The sequence below is a fragment of the Diceros bicornis genome, chromosome 1 (genome assembly GCF_020826845.1).
Source record: "Diceros bicornis minor isolate mBicDic1 chromosome 1, mDicBic1.mat.cur, whole genome shotgun sequence".
NCBI lineage: Eukaryota > Metazoa > Chordata > Mammalia > Perissodactyla > Rhinocerotidae > Diceros > Diceros bicornis.
The window spans coordinates 31,474,803-31,492,888 of NC_080740.1; the positions used below are offsets into that span (position 1 = coordinate 31,474,803).

Sequence of the window (18,086 nt, forward strand, 5' to 3'; positions counted from 1 at the left end):
GCATACAAATGTAGAGCCTTAACTTCCTATATATCTAACATGGAAGTTTCCAATGCTTTAAAGAATTTAAAGCATTAAGACGTGTGGCATTTGAAATGTCAGCAGGAATTCATTTGTGACATGGCATTAAATTAAGCAAATCAACTCAATGTAATAATTTTTAAGTTACAGTTATTATATCAAATATTTAATTATCCTGTATAGCTCTTTGAGCCATACTTGTTAATCCTACGTGAGTGAGTGTGTGTGTGTGTGTGTGTGTGTGTGCAATTGCATGGTGATAAATAGATATACATATGCATTTTACTCTGGTTATTAGTCTCATGATTTCTTCAGTTTTTTGGTATGATCAGAGTTAGCACAAATAAAGATAGTCTCTATGAGATAGTAGCTCTTGATTTCTTTCAACAAGCTTTCAAAGATCTTGTAACTTTTTATTCTTGAAAAGGATTAGGACAACGGCTCATTACATACCATAATCTGTGATTTTACAGGACACCAAATATAGCTCTTTCAGGTTTTGTCCTTCCTTTGCAATGACCTCCACACATCTGAAACACACAAAAAAAGTGATGAGTTACACTAATGCATTCCAAGTTAAATTAGCAAGAGTTTGGCCACGACCATAAGAGGAAGAGTTCAGCATCTGATCAATGTCACAGCTCTCTTTTTTCAACAAACCTCTTTCAAAGTGTTTCAGGAAAAGGTATTAGATTCCCTGCTTTAAACTCTCTACTACCTAAATGACTTTAATTAAATACATTTATGACTAGTCTATCTTTTAAAATCAAAGCAACAAAAAGGAGATATTCCTATGACAGTAAAGTTACATTTGTTAATAGACTAGTAAACATATGCTATATAATGAACATATAGCATTTATATAATAAAATAATATAAAAATAATTATAATGAAACCGTAGAATATAGATGGATGGTCATTATGGGTGGCTGGTAATATGACTCATGGTTCAATTATTAATGATGGAGTTTGATAATACTAAAATAGACACTCTTTGTGAAATTTTATTCAATATAAAACAAAAATATGTTTTAAAAATTTATAACGGATTAAAGATGAAAGAAAATCTGCACCCATAAGAACTTTAAAATGTTACTTTAAAATGTTTTATTTTTAATATTTTAAATGAATTGTTGCATAGGTATAGGCCATTTTAATAATATAGATATAGATATGTAAGATTTCAAGTCTTTCCTGGTTTCACTTAAGTTAAAAGGTTTTTGAATGGTACACTCTGCTCTAATAGCCATAGAGGAACATGTCATATAGAACTGAATGAACTTTAAAGACAATGATGAACAAGACTATCTATTTTGTGGCTCAGTCCCTATAACATCAGAAAAACCTGTACTGTCATACTGACACATAGGCATATGCATCCTTCAATGCAGTCCCTGTTTTAATCTTCATAAATAACAGTTAAGTAAAAGGGTAAAAGCAAAAGGAGTCATTAACCTTTTCTAGGAAGTAAGGATCAAATAATTTGATACCTGTGTGTATAATCCATCAAAAAATTACTGAGTATCCATCTCTGTCTTTCAGACATTTTATTTGCTGTCTGGCTTACTTGTAGGTATCTTCATAAAATGTCAAGAAATTTTATACAATTTTAACTCACACAATTCATTATTGAAGGTTAAATTAGTTATAGAGAAGACATATTTTTCTTTTAAAAATATTTTTATAGAATATTATTTTAATGGAATGATAAACATTTCAAAGTTCCTCAGAATAACTGAATAAACATTCTTTTTTGGCTATTTTTAAAAAAAGATTTATGATAGAAATCGGTAAGCTCTTCCATGGCTACAGTAGAAAATTTAAAACAGTAACACAATGTAATTTTGATTGATGTAGCTTATTATGAAGGGAAATTTTAAAACCTAATTCCATGTCATTTGGCTTTAATGTAACATCTGAATGAACTCATAAAAAAGGGAGGATAAAAGCAGAAATGAAACACTACAGTCAACAACCATGTTTTATATACAACTTGAAAAACTAATTTTCACATGCTTAGGATAAAAACAAAGGCCCTGGATAATTATAAAATCCTAAATAGTTGAAAAAAACAGTCTGACTACTTTCTGTCATTTCAAAGATACATATCTCACTGTCCTCGTCCATCACCTACCAAAAATGTTAGCAGATCCAGTATTTCATATGACCACCACAAAATGAAATAAATTAGTGCAGAAATAATGTTCATATCATTTATTCTGTTCTCGTGCTCTTTTCAAATAGTTCAAAATGCCTGATTTTTTATTTGATTATGAAAAAACTCTAAACAAACTCAATATCCTATTTGTGTTCCTGCCACTTGATTCTATATTTGATATGCTACAAGCACATATGAACATTAAAGACACACAGAGCAGACTACAAACAGCAAATAACACCAATTGATTTCACTGTACAAGCCAGACCAAACGCTATTTCATAGGCAACAAGAAGCCATATTCATATAAAATAAGATAATCGATCACTGGATAAAAACTGTCCTAAAACTGATGAAAGGCCATGAGCATCTGGTTTCCTCCCTACACGACAGAGAAGGGTTATTACGAATAGATATCACAAATAAATTAGCTTACTCAAGAGGTAACATCTGAGAGATAACATGATTAAGAAGCAAGCAGTAAATACCTGTTAGACAAAAAAAGAAAAGAGAAATATAAGAGAAAAGCACTTTGCTTTTACAGAGAATCACCTAGGATTTTGCTCTGTTTTTGAAAGTTCAGTTGCATCAGGTTTTCCAAACACTTTTAATTACCCTGTTAATCACAGCTAGTGTGCCAGAAGTTACACACAACATAGAACTTGACATACTCTTGAATAAGAATTCATAGTGTAAGAAACAGTCCTTGGAAGATTTGTGGCAAAATTTAATTTTTTTAATTTAAATATATCATTCACGGATGTGATATTTGAGAGAAACCCCAAGTTCTTTGAATCTAGACTGAAACTCAATATAATATTAAAACACATTAAGTGGTTCAAATAAATAGCTAAAATAGCTATTGTTTTGAGAGTTGAAAATGGAAGTGGTTTGTATTACCCTGCAAATTGGTGGAAACGGAGGCCCACATCTGGTCCCTGGCTAGTGCCTAAAGCCCTGTGACTAGTCTAGGTCAAGCTTCCCAGGCAGCCTTCGGTGATAGCAGGTCATGAGAGAGACCATGAGTGGTGACTGTCCTTTCCTCCTGAAACTTTGTGAGTCCATTCTAGAACATATTTACAGGAAGTAACCTAACCTAACACAAGTCTGTGGACCACAGTTATTCTAGATAATTTTTCTCTGTTTTAAAAGAGTCTTGGCTCTGGTCATGACCTTTACTGTATTAACATCAGAGCCTTTCTCAGTTCACTATATAGATTGTATGCAGGCAACAAACAAGGTGGTATTAGTAATTATTTAAAGTTTTCGACTATAGGTACTCATGTAAGTTTTTTTAAGGGATACTTTAAAAACGGTACAAATAAAAGAGAGAAACGTTTGCAAAGTGATAATTGTTAAGTGAGAAGGAGAGTGACAGAACCAAAGACCACATTTACAACATTTGCTTCTCCATCCCCTCTCCTATTCACAGATACCACATAGGAGAATATTCATTAATCCCAGTGATAAGTTATAGTTTTGTCCCTAAGGGCAAGCCATGAGTCCCTAAACTCAAAATCCAGAATTCAAATTTTTCCCATTTTTCCACCACCCCCTGTTCCCACCATCCCTAAGGAAAAACCTCAGAATACCATATGAACGATATTCTCTAGGGGTCAGTACATTCAAAGATTTCCCATTTCATGCATGACAACCTAAGGAACTACAAAACTTGGGGAAAGAACTATATCCTTAGAGAAAGTAACAACCTATAAGATTATTAACAAGAAGTTCATTATATAGAAAAATAGCATAGTGGAAAAATGTAGATGAATATCAAATATTCTTGATAGCCCATGAACATCAAACACAAGCCTACTAAACCATCTTCCTAAGTTCTGAGAAATAAGAGAAGACATATCTTAACAAGAGAGAACAAAGAATTAGAAGACATACATTCTAGTCTCACCTCTACAGAACCACAGAATAACCACCTACCTTCTTTGTGAGCTTCACATCATCATTCTCTATAAAATGAGGGCCTATATGAAAAATTTCTCCAAATCAAATGTCCTAGGTACATTTAAATATATTTTAGTTTATTCTGAATTGCCTCCTCTCATATTATTTTCTTGCTTTTATGTTTTGGCAGGGTTCTGAAGAGAATAAAAAAAATTGTAACCATTGTAAATTCTTAAGTAACAGCTGTTGAGTACATATATATCGACTCCTTTAGAATACTAAAAAGGGCCAGAAAACCTGCTCCAAAGTATCCAAAGCATCAAGAATTATTTTTTATAATAATGTAATTTTATGCTCACTTGCTTTTCATAATGTTCTAAAATGCATCTGAAACATTTCATGAAATTTGAAAAACAAAAAAAAGCTTACTTTTGTGAGCTATACAGGATTTTTTTTAAAGAAGAAAATGTGTTGCTTAGTTTCAGTGGAGGGGAATCTGTCTCCTTAGCAATAGATTCTAATCACCTGATTTATGTGGAGGGTAAAGGTTAATGAATTAAGCTGTGTAAGCTTCAAAACTATCAAAGGAATTCAAAAGAGCCTTGAATTATGGAAAACAATGACCCATTCTACATACATACTAAATTTTTATGTTTTTTGTCTCCTACTCAAAAGCTGGAACATGGCATTAGTGACAATTGAAAAGAACTAATGAGGAAATATGACTACACTGCTTGCAAGAGGAGTGTCCTAGGAGACCTTGTTACTGTTTGTGATGTGCTTCAAACCCAAAAGAAGCTAATTGGAGCTGCCACACACTGGTTTGCAAATCTCACTTTAAAGGACAGCCTCAATCACCTTAGAGGTGTGAAAAGAAATGTCCCCATTAGAGATGTATTAATATGTGGCTTGGCGAATTTCTAAATAAACTTTAGGATGCTCTTTCCTAAGTCACTTGTATATTTGAATAATAGATATATCTTCAAATAGAAGAAAAAATGCAACAAGACAAACCCGATTTAAAACAAAAAGTATGAAGAGTGCTGTAAAGTAATTGGCAAATAAGTGCAATGGGGAGTTAGGTACGTTTACGGTTGAATAAAATGTAGATCAAACCTTAAAACTCCTGAAAGGCAAACACATCATAAAAGTGATCTATTTGGGGGTTTTAGAAATAGAGCTTCATTTTCATCATTTCTTGAAACTAAACAAGCCAACAAGCCACCCTATGTTATACAGATTGTAAGTGGGTAAAAGCATAAGAAGCTGCAACTAACACACACCAACGAAAAAGGAATAAAAAGGATTTACAAGATCTAAAGACAGCAACAAGGGAGCAAACTTGGTCCAATTCTGTGCGACGAAAGCTTATCCTCACTAACTCATATACGGGTCATTTAAATGATAGCAGAGGTCACCAAAACAAAATTTGGCATCTTACAGAAAGAATAATGATATTTGATTGATTTTTCTAAAGCCCCAAATCGAGTTTTACTGAAGAATAATCCAATCCCAGTGCAGCAAATGAATGGGCATGATTTACAGGTATACTCTGCTTTCAGAGAATGCACTACCTAAAATATTTCTATGTACAGAAAAAGATAAATTTACAGGTAAACATTTACATGATGAATCAATTCAAGAATCTATTAACAGTACATTTCTCCTTACTACATGTGAATATAATTTCATTTATGAGTATTCCATTTATAGGTACTTTTTCTAGTAACACGACATCATAATCCTACAGAAATAGCAGGCAATAGTTATTTTTATCTTTAACTTACATAACTGCACATAATGACAAATGAAAGACTATTTCAGGAAAGTGACACATGGCATCAAAGTGATATGCTGAGTGTCCTTTGTATATTATGGTACACTTTTCTGTAAATGTCCTTCTAGCCCAACAACAACACAGTACCAAATATATACTTAAATCAATTTTTCATGTAAACTTCTAAAGATATTCTCATAGAAGAGACGTTCACTGCAAGAGAGATTTTTTTTTTAAAGGCTGACCTGCAATTAAAACGCTAAAGCATTTGCTCAAAGCACGTTCTTAACAGGGGAAAGACTAGGAGTGACATGCAAAATGTTACCAGCTCCACCAGTTAACAACAAATATCTTGGGACACTCCTTAAGTTCTCACTTGCCAAACGTTATTCTCTGGAAAGCCAATATCTGATTAGTGAATCTAAGATTAATTTAGGCATTTGCTACTTAAACAGTGAACTAATGCCCATTTTGTCATGCAAAGAGTGAAAGGTTACAAAATGAGAATAGTAGTTTGTTTGTTTTTTTTTAAATGAGACTTACCACAATAAGTGGCCTATAAACTGAAATGTTATTGAAACTTAAATTCTATGGGTTTGCATCTTTGCCAACAGAGGTGTTACACCTTTGAGGGAAGCAGAGCAGATGTTGTCATTTGCTGATTTTTTTCTGGACCACCCCCATCCCTGAGCATCTCTAACATTAGGTAGGTTTCCTAACTGGAGAGTAAGTAGGAGTCAGCACTGAAAAAGGAGTAACAACAACAAAACAATATTTTCTAATATATTTAGGAATGACCATCACAAACCAGCTCTTACGGAAATATTTTGTTTCTTCATTTATTTGGCAAAATACATGTTAATTTAATTTGAATGTTTCTTAGAATACTTTAAAAATGTTTTTCAGATAGAATCAAGTCTACAATATTTTTTTAAATGCACATTTTCTTTAAGCTACTAAGAAACAAGTGGTTAAAGGTTTTTGCAAAGTAGGGGGGAGGGAGATCAAATTAACAAATTTATGATAAACTTGGCTCTGGCTTTAATATTTCAAATATATTTATTCAAAAGTCTTATTTTTAATTTTAGCCATTGTTCCATCTTTTTACTACAACTCCACTGAACGATTATATAACAACTTGAGCTAACTTTTTCTTAAGCTTTTTCTAAGCATTCCTCAGAATATGCAAGAGGCAGAAAAAAGATTCTAAGCTTTTATTTATTTATTTAATTCAAAAGTGTTTTATTGAGTGCAAACGATGTGTTAGAAATGTTAAAAGATATAATCAGAGAGTCAAATTATTATAAAATGATGGACACAAGAACCTTATAACCTTGATAGATCAATGACTATTTATTTTTGTTGTTAATGTTGATATTAAGTTTATACCTAGGAGCAGAAAAATCATATTACTATCTCTATACTACTAAAAATCAAATGAAAATTGTTATGTTTCAGGCCTGAAGGAAACGTTAGAAAGAAAGGGAAGGAAAAAATTTAAAGGCAATACTTCTTAATTCAGCAATTTAGTCATTGTTCAGTGAAAAAAAACTGTAGTTACTTTGAAATTGGAAAAGTTAAGAAACCTCTTCCCAGGGGCCGGCCTGGTGGCATAGTGGTTAAGTTCACGTGCTCCGCTTTGGTGGCCTAGGGTTCGTGGGTTCAGATCCCGGGTGTGGACCTACACACTGCTCATCAAGCCATGCTGTGGTGGCATCCCACATACAAAATAGAGGAAGACTGGCACAGATGTTAGCTCAGGGACAATCTTCCTCAAGCAAAAAGAGGAAGATTGGCAACAGATGTTAGCTCAGGGCCAATCTTCCTCACCAAAAAAAAAAAAAAGAAGAAGAAGAAACCTCCTCCTTCCTTTATGCTTTTTGGGGTTCCATCAATTTATATTCAATAATTCTGAGGGAATCCAGGTACTGCACAATGTTGACACAGTTAAGAATGGGCTATCTTGACGGTATTCCAGCATATTTTAAGATAGAGGGCAGAAGAGAAGATTATATTATCCTACATGTAACACAAATTTACTGTGTGGAAGCAAAAGTTCAGGCCCTTAAAAAAATCAGGAACATAAAAACATATAAAACTATAGTTCGGTTTAGTGAACTGTAATTCATCAGAGGCCATTTGTTTTCTGAAAAAAAGTTAGGCAAAATTCTGGCAAGCTCCAACCACCACCCCGCCCCACCAACAATAAATAAGAACTTTAATGGTAAAGCTAGAAATATTTCAAAGAGACTTGTTAGGCTTCCAAACAGCTAAAATGAAATTTAGGTGGAATAATAAACATGTAATTGATAATAATCTCCCTGCCCATCCCCACCCCCTTTCCCCTAACTGCTATAAGTATTGATAAGACAGTCTCAATTCAACAGACAACATATATATTTTTAGCTCATCTTTAATATAAAATGGCTAAGACTAAATTATTTTAGTGAAATATAAAAGCACCCAGAAGATGAGATTGCAGGCATCATTCAGGAAAGAGTTAAGTACTTCCTTACCAGAAGACACCACAAGTTGGCTTTGTGGTGACTAATTACCTCTTTAACCTCTGTACCTGGGACCTGGCCTGCGCTTCAATACCAGTTTTGTGATACAGCCAAAGACTGATGTTCAACATAGACCTCCCATGACCTACGCAGCCAAGGAGTTAACTCAGACAAGATGCTGACAAAAGGTTTCCTTCTCACTTGGGAAGGCACAGAATCTCTTTTTGGATAAGCCAAATTCTCATAAGACTATAAAACACAGTAGGTAAAGACAATTTATAACAGTAAAAGAATGGTTTTCTTTAGCTAACAATGATTCTCAATATTTCAATGTACTAACTCAAAACTGTTTGAAAAAACGGTTTTAGCAAAATGAAAAAAAAAAGATTTATTTATTTTAAAAATGCAATGAAGACAGCACTTAATTTGATATCTTTTTGAAAGCTTACAATTGGATAGTTGTAATAGGACACAAAGAAAGCAGGTCAACATTCTCCATTCCAAATGTTACCCACGTGCTTCAAGCATTCATAGCCAGGAAGCCTGTGCTTTGTCATTAATTTTTAAGCTTAGCAATTTTCTGGCCAGATCGAAAGCCAGTAAAAGAATTTTTATAGGTGATTTTAAGTAGCAATTATATAAAATTAACTAATTCTGCAATTGGGAGAAAAGAATGGTGAAGGCTTCTTGTTAGTTTCTAAAAAAGAAGGGATGAGGAAGGAGCTTTAGACTAGGGAGGAGGAGAAGTACAGGCAGTGGAAGAATATCCGCATGTACATTCATAAAGAAAAAAGGAGAAAAATCACATGGGCTTGAGGAAGGCAGGGATACTACACAAATTGACCTTATTGATGCTTAGCTAGCTTGAACTCTGAACTCTTTGAGGTTTAACGATCATCACGGCTGAATTCATAAAACCTACATTCAAGGCTCTGAGGCTGCCATTGCTTGATTCCTATTTTCTCCTATATCATTACATATTAATGTTCATGTCAGAGGTGAATAACCTGTGCTCTAACATCTACAGGAAAGAGAGGCAGCAGGTCACTTTTAATTGTTTTGGTACATTATGTTTACACAAAGAGAGAACTTTTTTACTTAAAAACAAAAGAAATAACATTTATGCTTTTTGTTTTTAAAGAAGAAAACAGTCCACATATTTCCACAATGACAGTAAGGGGCATCAACCAAGAATTCTCTTATGAAAAGTATGTAGTTTACATTTTTTAAATCCCTACAGAAGGATAATAGCTGAGTTCAGTTAATTTTTATTTATCTGAAGGAAAGAGAAACAAAGTCCTTCACATTTTCTTCTTAAATAATATTCAAGTAAATACAACAGAATGAGATTTAGAAATTCCAGGGAAAGGCTATTGAACCTTACTTAGTTTTTCTGGCTACAAGGCCCGTTCAATGATTCCTAATATTATAAACTCTATTTGCCTATAAAATATACTTCTGGAGGATTCTTTCTTAACTCTTTATCCATCAGTGAAAAGACTTGATTATCAATAATTTAATTAATATTCAAAGGGGTATGTAGTATACATGTGTGCATGTATGTAAACACATTTATAAATATAATTCTTAACAAATACATTTTTCCCTTACCAATACTTTATTAAATCAACAAATATATAATTGTTATAAATGCACTCAGTAAAGGAATTTTAGCAGTCTAGCCCCTGAAATGCCATAATCACTAAAATCCAGGTTGCTTTGCTAGGACTAGTCATCAGTCTATTCCCTATGAAGGGAAAACGTATCTCTTTGTTCCCAGGCAGAGTGGTGGAAAGCTAATGAAACCAGTGTGTGAGACTGACAGAAACCATGGGGGGGAGCATTACCCATTTTCTCCTTGCAGAAAGTCGCAAAAGCAAGAGAGTAAGTAAGCACGGAGAAGGAAGAAGGCACATTTCACTATTTGTTTCAGACAGTGGGTACCTTGCAGGCAACATCATGTCTGACAGCCAGCAGGAACAAGCAACACTCCCAACCCCAGTACTCAGCTTTATGTTATTTTAAACAATAAATCAAAATGAACAGTGCATCTCTGGCATATTTCTAAATGCTCTACTGTTGATGATTATAGTTACTGTTCTGTGTGCAAAATCAACAAACTATGTAGTAAAATGGACTAACAGCAGTATGAACATTTCTGCTTTACAAAGAAAACACTTCTCTCAAGTACCCAACTAAATAAAGGACTACATTCTGGCATTCTGAGGCAGAAACAAGATTGAGGCGAGGAGAGACAGTTTATTGTTTTCAAAAGTCGTTAGTGGAATAAAGAGGTGAGAGCAATGCCTGGCGTTTGAAAGGGATGTCAGATAAATGTGCTTGGAGTCAACTGATCAGTTTTGTGCTTCTATGGGTCCTGAGGGTATCATGAGTTCTGCCCTGGTAATGACAGAATTTTATAAAAAAATAAAGTTAGAGCACAAATTCTTTTTTGTGATCTTTTATTGAAAGATAAATACATGGTCACCAGACACACAACAGACTTAGGCCATTTGGCAAAATTTAGGGTTTTGGGAAAAATAACGGCAGTTCAACATCATGCCATACTTTAGAAAAAGTGAAAGAAAACATAAAGGGTAATAATGTAAGCAAGTCAGTAAACATGATATATACTCATGGATGCATTAGTTGAATTACTGGCTTGACCTAAGGTTGTGGAAAGAAAATTGTAAAGAGGAAAAAGAAAAAAAAACAGTATATACAATATATAACAATATATAGCTAACAATATGTTGTTATTTATAACATATATATAAAACAATATATTTGTATATTTCATGATTAGTAAGGGGCCTACATTTATTCTGTTTACTTATATCCAGCCTTATGCCACTAGAAACGCATACAAAACTGTAAAAGAAATATTTGAGAGAGAGGAAGGTGGAAAATATGGATAGTAAAATAATAAAGTCAGGGATGCACTGACCCTGAGAGATTCATATGATTCAGTTCTGAAAAGCTTCTATAAGTAGAATAAGATTTTGCAATAAGCTTTCAAGGAAGCAAAGTAAAGAGGGAAGTGTGATTATTTATAAAATTAATAATATCAATGAGTTTTTAAAAGTCTGATGTTCAAAAGAAGCTACAAAAAGACTAGATACTTTTGAGGCATTTTGGAGGAAAGGCGAAAGTTTCAAGAAAGTGTCAAAATATTCTGTATCATTTAGAATATTTCCCCCCATTTCTTAATATCACTGTGGACTTAATCCATGAGAAACTGGCCTCTCAAAAAAGTTAAAAATTGAAAAGTGTATTGCACATGATTGATAACATAATACAATAATAAAACAGAGATGGTATTTAACTACATCAGAATTTCACTAAATTTTAATGTTTCATGTACAAAATCAATCAGTTACGGATAATGGAAATATGTTTCAGACTATCACAGCAGTGTGTGTGCAGGTGTGTGTGTGTGTGTGTACGTGTGTGTATGAGACACAGTCCTGGGGTTGGGAATGTAATTCAACTTCTTTAAGTCTTTTCCGTAAAATGGAAATTACAATATTTACCTCCAAGGATTTTGTAAAGGTTACATTTCATAATGTTTGCAAAGGTCCTTTTAGTTATTCAACAAACATTTACCAACCCCTACTATGCCCCTAACTATATGGATACAAAGATGGATAAGACAAGTCTCTTCTCAAAGGGAATTCACAATCTTGTCGACTTTAACATCCTCCACACAAATAAGACAGGGTTATTTAGAATAGAATAGAATTTCCTAAAGTACATTTCTCAGATAACTAGCACTTTGCAGCTTTAATAATTGACATATTCAAGAAAGAAATGTATGGCCCCATGTTCATGTTAAATTAAATAAAATTTTTTCCTTAGGGAAAAAATGAATGTAAAGCACATAGGACAGCACCTGGCACACAGTAAGCAATTAAATGTTAATTATTATTATTTAGGCCCTAGCACAGAACTTGGCACATTAAAAAATGCCAGTAGTAGGCTGAATACTGGTCCCCAAAGATAACAGGTCCTAATCCATGGAACCTATAAATGTTACTTTATGTGGAAAAAGAGTCTTTGCTGATGTGATTAAGGATTTTGAGATCAGGAGATTATCCTTGGATTATCTGGGTGGGACCTAAATACAATTCCAAGTGTATTTAAAAGAGAAAGGCAGATGGAGATTTGACACAGACAGAGAGGAGAAGGCAATATTACCCAGAAGGCAGAGATTGGAATGAGGTGGCCCCAAGCCAAGGAATGTTGGTAGCCACCAGAAGCTGGAAAGAAGAGGAATGCATTCTTCCCTAAAGCCTCCAGAGGGAGGCTGACATTTTGATTTTGGCCCAGTGAAACTGATTTTGGATGTCTTGCCTCCAAACTCTGAGACAATAAATATTTGTTTCTTTTTAAGCTACCAAGTTTGTGGTCATTTGTTACAGCAGCCACAGGAAATGCATACAGTGCCTAATAAATGTTATTAAACTAATCACTGAATTACATATGTAGTACCAAGGACTATGATTTATGAAGGTAGCAAGATAATTAATTAGCAATTAAGATGATGCAACTGGATAAGACAAAATCTTAAATTGTGAAAGGGACAAAAAAGGAAAACCTTAAAGAATGGTACCATATCTTCAGCCTAAATTAGAATAAATTCCAAAAAGGTATGTCTTCTAAACTTTTTTAGAATAAATACTCATTTTCCCCCACCATTTTATGACGGTAATTTTTAAGCATACCAAAAAGTTGACAGAATTCTTCAGTGAAAACCCATTATCCACCACCTAGATTATATAATTAACATTTTTCCACATCTGCTTTATCTCAGATGTATCCATCTATCTCTCTATTCATCCCCATATCTATCTATCAATTTATCTTATCTTTTGATGCATTTCAAAGTAAGTGCAGACATCAGTACATTTCACTCCTAAATACTTTTAGCACATACATCCTTAACTAGAGTTTAATGTTTGTAATGATTCTTTTTTTAACTAAGATTTAGCTATTGTGAAATGCATAAATCTCAAATGCAATCAGTTTTGACAAATACATATATCTGTCCACCTTGAACTCCTACCAAGATTCAGACTATTCTTAGCACCCCACCAAGTTCTCTCATGTCTCCTTCCAGTCAATGCCCATACCCATCCACAAAGGCAACTACTTTTATAGATGTTCTGTTATTTTGTTTTATTTTACCATAACTTAGTTTTTTCTGTTCTAAAACTTCATAAAAATAGAAGCACTTACAATATGTATTCTTTTGGGTCAGGCTTTTTTTAACTTAGCATAAGGGTTTGAAATTCATCTATGTGGTTTCATTTTTCAGTAGTTTTTCCCGATTGTACCTTCCAATTGCCAAGGGGTATCCCATTTTATGAATATTGCATGGTTTCTTTTTTTTGTTTTTTTTGTGAGGAAGACCAACCCTGAGCTACCATCCAATGCCAATCCTCCTCTTTTTTGCTGAGGAAGAGTGGCCCTGGACTAACATCCGTGCCCATCTTCCTCTACTTTATATGGGACGCCGCCACAGCATGACTTTTTTATAATTTTATTTATTTATTTTTTTCCCCCAAAGCCCCAGTAGATAGTTGTATGTCATAGTTGCACATCCTCTAGTTGCTGTATGTGGGACTCTGCCTCAGCATGGCCGGAGAAGCGGTGCGTCGGCGCGCGCCCGGGATCTGAACCCGGGCCGCCAGCAGCGGAGCACGCGCACCCAACTGCTAAGCCACGGGGCTGGCCCTAGCATGACTTGAGAAGCTGTGAGTCGGTCTGCGCCGCCTGGGACCCGCACCGGCGTACCCTGGGCCCTAGGAGTGTGCTCACTTAACTGCTTGTACCACCGGGCTGGCCCCTGCATGGTTTCTTTATCCATTCTTCTCTTGAAGGGCATGTGAACTGTTTGCAGTTTGGGGGTAATTACGAATAATACTGCTAGGAACATTCTTGTACAATCTTTTTTTGTGGACATATGCTTTCATTTTAATGGGTAAAAACCTAGTAGTGGAATTGCTGAGTCATAGAGTATTGGTAATATGTATGTAGTAGATGAATGATTAGTTTTTGAAGAAACCACCAAATCCTCTTCCAAAGTTATTATACCATTTTACATTCCTACCAATATTGTGAGAGTTGTAGTTGCTTCACATCCTCACCAATGTTGATGTTATTAGATTTTTTAGCCGATCTGGGGAGTAGGTAATGAAGACTAGTTCAACATTAAAAAATTCAAAGATCTCATCATGATAATAATTCCACTCTTTTTATCTTTTACGAAAATATACAATCACAAAAGATAACTGGAGAGTGATAAATGTTTTAAAATTTATTCATATATTTCAAAAGTTTTTTTAATTTTTATTTATTTATTTATTTATTTTTCTATTTTTTTATTTTTTGTGAGATCAGCCCTGTGCTAATATCTGCCAATCCTCCTCTTTTTTTGCTGAGGAAGACTGGCCCTGGGCTAACATCCGTGCCCATCTTCCTCCACTTTATATGGGACACCACCACAGCATGGCCTGCCAAGCAGTGCGTCGGTGTGCACCCGGGATCCGAACCGGCGAACCCTGGGCCGCCGCAGCAAAGCATGCGCACTTAACTGCTTGCGCCACAGGGCCGGCCCCTCTAGAGTTTTTTTTAAATGCACATGACATAAAAGTACACACATATGATATAATTTATTCATCATACAGACAATGCTTGGTGCAGACTTTTTGCGATAGCATTTTGGCCCAGATGCAACATTGCATCTGCTAGTTCTTTGGGATATCTTTGTGGCTAATTCTATTTGATTTATCATCTTTATTCCAAGCAACCTAACTATCCAACAATAACCAGATAACTTCAGGAAGGAAATCTCAGTCATTTCATATAGCCCTCAACATTACATTATATGTCGCCTTCCACATTATCTCTGAGTTGAACCAGAAGTTGGAAACCAATGTCAAATCAGCCCCAAACTATGATCTTCTCTCTAAGCATCAAGCTTTTCATTTAAGGTTTCTACCCTAACTGAAAATTTGGTGGAAGATATTACAGGATGTTGTGACTTACAAGGTAGACTGCTTATCCTATCACCAAGAACGTGTTAAAAAATATGTTGCCTCGGGCCGGCCCCGTGGCTTAGCGGTTAAGTGCACGCGCTCCGCTGCTGGTGGCCGGGGGTTCGGATCCTGGGCGCGCATCGACGCACCGCTTCTCCGGCCATTCTGAGGCCGCGTCCCACATACAGCAACTAGAAGGCTGTGCAACTATGACATACAACTATCTACTGGGGCTGTGGGGGAAAAAAAAAAATATGTTGCCAGAAACTAGATTAGGACTCTGGCTAATATTAGTCAGCAAATAGTAAAAGCTGGATACCACGGATCTCTCAGCAGAGTCTTCTTTAATCACGGGGGAAAAAAAAGTGGAATTTCCTTTCTTTTACTATTTCTAATTAAGTGAATTGCCCAATTTGAAGAAACTTGCAGTCTGCTGATTTTCATAGCTACATATACTGCACATAAAATAAAAATCTTCACTGAAACATGCTGAAAACCAGGGAAATTTTCAAATGAACATAAAGATGCTTAGTACTGCTGAAGAGACCAAGTCAATATTTTTCTCTAATCACAGAACAAAAAAGATTCAAGAAAATTTAACCTGACAGTTTATCTTTTCTCACTCCATTGTAAATTTTATTTACATCTCACATAAAATGATTCACCTATGATCTCCGTGTTTTATGTTAAGCAACCAAACATCAGGTACTTAAAGAACTCTTTATAAACATGGCTCCCAAATAGAATCAAGGAAAGAAATAGTCATAAATCTTTTAAAATATTCAACTAAGGCTGAAGACATACAAAAGTTGATGATAAGTCAAACTAAGATTGCCAAGCACACTACAGGTTTCTATATTTGAGGATTTCTACTACATCCGACAGATCTTTTTGATACATAATATAAAAATAACATGAAGATATTAATAACTTTAGGCATATTACTATAAACCTCAGATGACCAAAGTCTGATATTCAATAAGAGAAAAAAATATTATACCTTTATTTCACGATATGTAAAAACACAGTTAGAATTCTATGAGTTACTGTATTACTTTTCATTAGATTAATATTTAAAAATGGAAACCACTGAGAAATAATTGCCAAGTTTTTAACTGTATGAAAGCTTTCAGAAGTCATTTTACACTTTCACATTATTCAATTATGCCATGTAACTTTCAAAACATTCAATCTAGGGGCCAGCCCAGTGGTATAGTGGTTAAGTTCACACTCTGCTCAGAGGCCCGGGGTTCACAGGTTTGGATCCTGGGTGCAGACCTACACACTGCTTATCAAGCCATGCTGTGGCAGGCATCCCACATATCAAGTAGAGGAAGATGGGCACGGATGTTAGCCCAGGGCCAATCTTCCTCAGCAAAAAGAGGAAGACTGGCAACAGATGTTAGCTCGGGGCTAATCTTCCTAACCAATAAAAAAAATTCAACCCAATTCTTTTTACAATAAACTTTAAACACTGATTAGAATCAATGTCTACAATCTCTGCAAGGGAGAATAAATGCATGTTTATCACAAAAATTAATAGAGAGCCCAAATCTATGAGTTTGGAAATCTCTGAACAGCTAGTACAACCAATATCAAACATCAATTATAAAGAGAAACTCAGAATTAATTGGGGAGGAAGAAGTATTCATACAAATAGGATACAGCCATATTTGTTATTGAGCCTAGCTTCCAAAGCCCACGCCCAGTCCTCCCGCGTCTGGTCTTCACCCAAACACCTAATCCCTCTATGCTTGGAATCTTAAATTTTATGGCTTTATCCAGGACAGATTTAGGTGTGTACAGGCAATGAAGTCCTGGAAAAAATATGGTTCCTCTTCCATATGTAATTTCATGGTAGTAATTTTAAAATCCACTAAACTGTACAATTCATGAAAGGAAGACCAAAGTCTAATTTCTTTCAGCATAATTGTTTATGCTGTCCTTGTGGTGCTGACACACTAATCATGTGCTTGGTCTGCTTAACAGTAATCCAGCAGAATGCCTGATCTTTTAGCAACTGACTGCTACTTCACTAGGAACACTCTATCACCACATTTTGTGGACCAAGATGACTTGGACCTTTTTTTTTGTTCAAATTTTGTCCCCTATTTATCTCTTTCAGTGTAGCTTGAAATCCTAGATATTGACTTCTGGTCCATATATTCTGCATAACTGTGTCTGACTTAGTCCATTGACACATTTATTACATAGATGGTCTCTCAAAACACTAAACCTTTCATGTACCTAGACCTTACCAGAGTTACAAATAGGCAGTCCAACTACATTTTGTGTGGCTGAGTCAGTGTGTTAAACAAATATTTGAATAAGAATGCCCTTAGGGGCTGGCCCCGTGGTTTAGCAGTTAAGTGTGCGCGCTCTGCTACTGGCGGCCTGGGTTCAGATCCGGGGCGCGCACCGATGCACCACTTGTCCAGCCATGAGGCGGTGTCCCACATACAGCAACTAGAAGGATGTGCAACTATGACATACAACTATCTACTAGGGCTTTAGGGAGGAAAAGGGAAAAAAAGGAGGAGGATTGGCAATGGATGTTAGCTTAGGGCTGGTCTTCCTCAGCAAAAACAGGAGGATTGGCATGGATGTTAGCTCAGGGCTGATCTTCCTTAAAAAAAAAAAAAAGAAAGAATACCCTTAAATCAGACATGCACTCCAGTTTTAA

At 35.1% G+C, this 18,086-nt stretch overlaps 1 protein-coding gene across 3 annotated transcripts in view; it reads right to left on the reverse strand.

Moving 5' to 3' along the window:
• The window catches only part of FBXL17 (F-box and leucine rich repeat protein 17), a 478,445-nt gene that overhangs the window by 153,668 nt on the left and 306,691 nt on the right, over positions 1-18,086 (reverse strand). For all 3 annotated transcript variants that reach the window (XM_058538120.1, XM_058538073.1, XM_058538096.1), the window contains one exon: positions 475-551. In XM_058538120.1, the coding sequence (XP_058394103.1) occupies positions 475-551 (77 nt within the window). The remainder of the gene's footprint in view (positions 1-474; positions 552-18,086) is intronic.